This window comes from Habropoda laboriosa, unplaced genomic scaffold (genome assembly GCF_001263275.1).
Source record: "Habropoda laboriosa isolate 0110345459 unplaced genomic scaffold, ASM126327v1 scaffold62, whole genome shotgun sequence".
In the NCBI taxonomy this organism is placed as follows: domain Eukaryota; kingdom Metazoa; phylum Arthropoda; class Insecta; order Hymenoptera; family Apidae; genus Habropoda; species Habropoda laboriosa.
This window is the reverse complement of record NW_017100177.1, coordinates 1,255,640-1,261,257: the sequence shown is the minus strand read 5'-3', so window position 1 is coordinate 1,261,257 and position 5,618 is coordinate 1,255,640. Positions and strand designations below refer to the sequence as shown.

The 5,618-nt window shown below is 31.8% G+C and overlaps 2 protein-coding genes across 3 annotated transcripts in view; one reads left to right on the top strand and one right to left on the bottom strand.

Annotated features, from left to right (window-relative positions):
• Nucleotides 1-250: 250 nt before the first annotated feature.
• On the bottom strand, nt 251-3,322 carry LOC108578866 (KAT8 regulatory NSL complex subunit 2). The gene is made up of 8 exons (XM_017942276.1): nt 3,096-3,322; nt 2,350-2,601; nt 2,093-2,274; nt 1,547-1,715; nt 1,039-1,339; nt 814-936; nt 596-736; nt 251-519 (listed from the first exon to the last, which is right to left on the bottom strand). Exons 2-8 carry the CDS (start codon nt 2,592-2,594, stop codon nt 271-273), a joined length of 1,410 nt encoding a protein of 469 aa, XP_017797765.1. The 5' UTR covers nt 2,595-2,601; nt 3,096-3,322; the 3' UTR covers nt 251-270.
• Nucleotides 3,323-4,540: 1,218 nt separating this feature from the next.
• Nucleotides 4,541-5,618, top strand: part of LOC108578915 (cyclin-T) — a 15,154-nt gene continuing 14,076 nt past the window's right edge. For both annotated transcript variants that reach the window (XM_017942333.1, XM_017942332.1), the window contains exon 1: nt 4,541-4,832. In XM_017942333.1, the coding sequence (XP_017797822.1) occupies nt 4,687-4,832 (146 nt within the window). In that variant the 5' untranslated portion in view covers nt 4,541-4,686. The remainder of the gene's footprint in view (nt 4,833-5,618) is intronic.

Genomic DNA, 5,618 nt, shown 5'->3' with positions numbered 1-5,618 from the left:
CAAATTAAAATGATGCTTAATAATTATACATGTACAAATACATAAAATTATTTTAATACATCCTTTGTTGTTACACAATGTGCATTTTCTACTTCACATATTTTTCTTACTGTTTAGGCACTTAATATATAGTTAATAGTATAATCAAATAATATTTAAAAGTTAAACGTTGCGTAGATATTAGATACAATTTTGTACAAAGAAAGCGTAATTATGTAACAACAAATATTAATAATATTCTGTCATTTGAAATCATAGAAACATATTTTGTCACACAGAAACAAGGTCGTCTCTATCACTCATCTGCGCTGATAAACTAAATGCTGTATCTGTGCTCGCTTCACTGTTTAAGCTTTCATTAAATACTGGTTTCATGTGTGCAGCATCACTCATTTCTCTCATTAATCCTGCCATATCATCATCTGGATCAATTTCTTGAATTTCACCTACTACATCAATCTCCATAGACTGATTATCCGTTACTGGCATTTCCAATGCTTCAGGTTTTGATTCTTTAAACTAATAATTGTGCAGTAAAAATATAATCATTATTATTATACCACTTTCGTTAATATTACATAATTTTTAAACTTACTTTCATAGATTCTAATTTGCATTCAGATGGTAAATTCATGTGAAACACGCAATTTGTATCAAAAATTACAGGTACTGGTTCATGACATTCTATATCTGCACGAATTGCTCCACAAGCCTTAAATAAAACCTGGTGTTGATCCTGTTAGCATAATAAAATATTTTAAATTTATATCTCACTGTAAAATTGTAATTTTATTTACATAAAAATAATTTTACTTTAAGAATATGTTTGCGGCAATGTTTTGCAGCTGGAAGAGTTCTTTCTCCACACTTTACTCCACCTTCAGTGAAAATACATTTTGATATACTTGGTATTTTTTGTGTAGATCCCTCTGTTGCCTGTAGGAAATATATACTTTGATTTTTATATCATCATGTATTTATATTACCACCATATACATATGTATATATTCTATTATGCATAATTTATGCGTTAATTACCTGTGCTCTACGTTCTAATGATTTTCTGTATAGTATAGCTTCAACTCCGCTTCGTCTATGGTAACGATTTAATGCTTTTAATTTTTCATAAATCTTTTTTTCTTTTGTAGTTTCTTTTGGCTGATCATGTATGCTGCACAGTGTTTCTTTTTCCTTTTTAAGTCCATGTAAATACTTTCGTCTTTTCTCCCTTAATATATATTGTAGTCTTCTAAACTGATCTATATAAAGTGATTGCAGTCTAATAAGTTTTTCTCGTGCAATGTAGATCACCTCCTCAGCAGTGAATATTCCAGCATGCCTTAAAAAATTAATACTAATGATTCAATAGAAATAACTGTCTTATTTTTGCAAAAAGCAGCTACCAAAGGCAAGTAAGTAGGAATACAAGTAATTGGAATAATTTCATCTTTAAGATTTGCTCAAGCCAAAGCAAGCTAGCTGATATTCTACATAAGAAATAAAATAATAAACTATTGTAAATATTCATGTACAAGTTTATTCTTACTTTAAAGGATCTTCTTGTGCACTGTATAAACTTTCATTATCACTATCATCAAGGTAACTTCCTCTTAATGTATCATTTACTACTGTAGGTTCAACATCACTGTCAGATGAACTTGCATAATCTAGAATATCACATCCACTTGCATTTACCCTGTATGCATCAACTTCAGCTAAATGAAAATAACATAAAAGAATTAATTACCATTATTTGAAATAATTTTTAATTTATTTATTACAGTTATTTAACACTTTCAACACGGATGATGTCATAAGACCGCAAGCCGGGCGAACGCACCGGACACACGATGTCTTAAGACATTGTAGATTATATAGCGACGTTATTTATTAGCTACAGTGAATTAGGTTCGGATTTTATTGCATTTACAGATGCGAATTCTACTTCAGTATTATTTTGGCTACACCAGGTGTAGTTGATGTGAAAAGTTTCGTTTTTCATGTTGTTGCATAATGGTAAAAGAAAGGTTTTCATGACTGAGGTAGAACAATGAAAAACATCCTGTGCTGAAAGTGTTAATCAACTACTTACTAAAAGGGTCTAATGTTTTAACTTTTCCTTCTTCATCTTCAGTATCTTCAGTACTTGAATCTGTTCTTTTAACATAATGACTCAAATTAAGTAAGAGCATTTCAGGTGTCTGTGGTAAAGAATGCCTTGCTGTTGATTTTATACGAGCTACTTGAGCTTTTCTAGTATGCTCAGTACAATACCTATTAAAAATAAATTTTTATATGATTCTAGAAATGTCAAAAACAAAGTTCTCTAAATGTAATTGTAGTACATACGAAATATCTCTTCTATCCAATTTTGGTGCAGCATTTTGACATTTTCTACCATTAGTATTATACACAAAGCCACATTGCTTGAAAGGAGCACTTGAATCCTCAAGAATGTGTTTGGTACAATAACTATATCCCTCAAGACAAGGTTGTGTGCATTCATAAGATGAGTATGAACAAGTTTGTGTGTGTTTTGCTTTTTTTGTGGCTACAGTAGTCACAGGCATTGTTGTTTTTGGGATACGAAACATAACTTACCTATAAAAACAAAAAAATTATCATATTAAAATAATTTTTTTTATAACATAGAAGAAAACTTTAACAAGACAGCTGCATTTCTAAACTAGTTTTAAGAATACAGCCTAAAAATATAACGTACTTAATTTATAATTTCAAATTTAGCGCGATAATTTACTTCGGAAATCAAAATACTTTCATCAATTTTATTACCCTAAAATAATTTACAAGCTAAGCAATATTTACAATATAAAAAATTACAATAAATGTAAAGTATCATATATATTTAAGTTCATGCCAATTTAAAAAAAAAGACTATAATATAATGCGGAATTTGTAACAAGTGGTACACCGCCGCCATTTTATACGTGAGATGTTGAATGAAGTCTCATAGATGTATGTACGGATTTCGAAAGAATGAGGCGGATATGTGATTGGTTTTTGTGAAAATTGGAATAAAACGAAACAAGCGAGACTTCAAAAAGCCGCGAAGCATAATTTTTTTAGAAACTTACTGTGATCTCTTACATCAAATCTTCCGAGAAGGAAAGACAGTGCCAACTGATTCACGCTTGTCACCGTCAAGGTACTTCTGGAAGCTTCAAGAGAAAAAAGATTATATTGTGAAACGTAAAATATTGGCAAATGTGCAGTAAGTCTGAAGTTGTACGCGAATAAATAATAAATACTTGAAAGACAACACTAGGTCCTTCGAGAGGACCAAGATAACGGGACGCTACTACAGGGGTAACATTGGCTGCGTGCACATACTACTAGCTCAACGACGATTGCGTCACTTCCGGGAGTTTAAAGCTCAAAACTTCTAATTGATAAACTACGTGATTCATACCTATCATAGACTGAAAAGTTCAGGTAGGTTATGACGTTGGTCGTAAAATATTAGCCAAGTTGGTTTTACGTTACGCACGCGTGTTTACAATCATCAACGCAATGTGTTTGCCATAAAAAATTATCGATATTTACTTCGCATAAACGGTATACATTTCCTAATATTAATCGTGCCGGAAAATTACAACTTCTTGTGCAACATACCAACAAGTTATATTTTATAATTTTCCAAATGAAATGGGGTTAATTTTTGGGCGCGCAAAATTGTTACATACTAAATAACCTTAATACCTCATTACATAAGATATAGAATTTTTATTTTATTATTGTTACAGAAGTTATTTAACTGTTTATTTTATAACCAACCTCATGGCCTACCGAAAATTAGTAAATCAAGTTTTTTTAATGGTGGTGTATGATGATGCAAAAAATGGAAAATGCGTGCGGAAGATATTTCCGTAAAATAATTAATGTCATACATCGTTGATTACCCTGCATACCTAACATATATCGAGTTCTAAATTATAATACATTTATGGTCCAGTTTTAAATTTGTGAATACTTTATTGAAGTTATAAAAAAAGAGTTTGCTGAGTCTATGTGAAAATGCAACGGTTCTTATAAATAAAACATAAAATATAAATAAATCTCGTTACTGTGATGCACTATCGAAGAGTTGACTTTATTAATTTATAATAATTATTATACGGAAAACTTATTTTGTAAAATATTAAACGAATAAAACGTCCATAAAATAATTTTAACGGTATTGCAAAATTTCGTATAAACCTGTAAACTACGACAATCTCATGTTAAGAATACATGGAAACATCGAAGCCTTTGAAGAATTTCTGAAGTTGATTTTTCATCTTACTGCTTGATTCCAAAGCAGTGTCGTGAAGTTGGATGCGTGTTAAACGATTTAAGGAAAAAAGAATAGCATTTCCGGAATTTAAAATGGCTTGTCTGCATAAAATACAAACTTTATAAGAATAAATGAAAAGCACTTTATAGAAGAGAAAATTGAGTATTCGTAAAGCAGTAACAACGTTATGAATATTTTTAGTTCCTGTCAGTCAGTGTGTGATTATGTTTCACTGTGAAAAGTTATACAAGTATGAGTTTGGAGTGGAGTTTCCGGTTAGCGTAGTGACGTGAAGTTTTCAACGTGTTGCTGTTGTGCGTTGTGCGCCCGCCGCCACTATCGCGACCGCCGTGAAGTGCGCATCGTTAGTACCGAGTTGTGTGTACATATAAATGGCGGCTGACGAAAAATGGTACTTTACGAAAGAACAGCTTATAAACACGCCGAGCAGAAGATGCGGCATCGACGCGGATAAGGAACTGAGCTACCGACAGCAGGCAGCGAATTTCATTCAGGATATGGGACAGCGGCTCGTGGTGTATCCTTTTAATGAGTGCATGTTCAGTTGCGTGTTTCTCAACCTCCCTTTCCCCCTGTCCCCATAATCATTTTATGTTCGTTTTATTCCTTCCACTCGTTTAAATCACTTCGAATGATTGTGCTATATTTACGCGAATATGTTCTCTTTAGATAATGATATTCTAATAATTCAAATTTCGTAGTAAACGTGAGATACGTAACGTGTTGTAAACATGAGTGACGTGCGAAAGAGGAGGTCACGCGTCATGATTACGATTCTCCATATTGAACTTCATTACGTTAGCTTTAGTGTACAATGAATTTCGGAATTTCTGTGCTATTCAGTACATTTATGTTGATCATAAAATGTGGGTGAACAAAAGTGTTGAACAAAATTTTATCCAAAAGGAGGGCAGAGAATAGGGTCATGGAAAGGCAGCATTGTTTGCCAAGCTAAGCTTGACAGTAGTACCAACCAAAACCACAATTTCTGCTAATATTCTTTATGCAAGTATACTATTTCTTATGTTTTCAATTTATATATATATTATGCATCTTACGATTAGGGTAAGATTAATACTAGCTTACTAATCACACTCATATATTTATGTGGTATGTTTCTAAACTAACAAATACATAAGATTTTTATTGTCAAAGTTTCTTCCGATTGGAAGCTATTTTGTGCTTAGTTTTATACATTATATTTAAAAACTATCAATTATCATTTTCATAGGAGTTCAAGCTCTTTGTTTATTAATTCAGCACCATTAACACACAATGAATAATTATAGAATCTAATGGCTCT

Bases quoted from the DNA above. Each gene is read 5' to 3' on its own strand.
- LOC108578866 (XM_017942276.1), bottom strand. From the start codon at position 2,594: ATGTTTCGTATCCCAAAAACAACAATGCCTGTGACTACTGTAGCCACA. The intron at 1,340-1,546 runs GTAAGAATAAAC...TAATTTTTTAAG, and splicing joins GCACAAGAAGATCCTTTAAA to GCATGCTGGAATATTCACTG. The intron at 937-1,038 runs GTAATTAACGCA...TATTTCCTACAG, and splicing joins CATTAGAACGTAGAGCACAG to GCAACAGAGGGATCTACACA.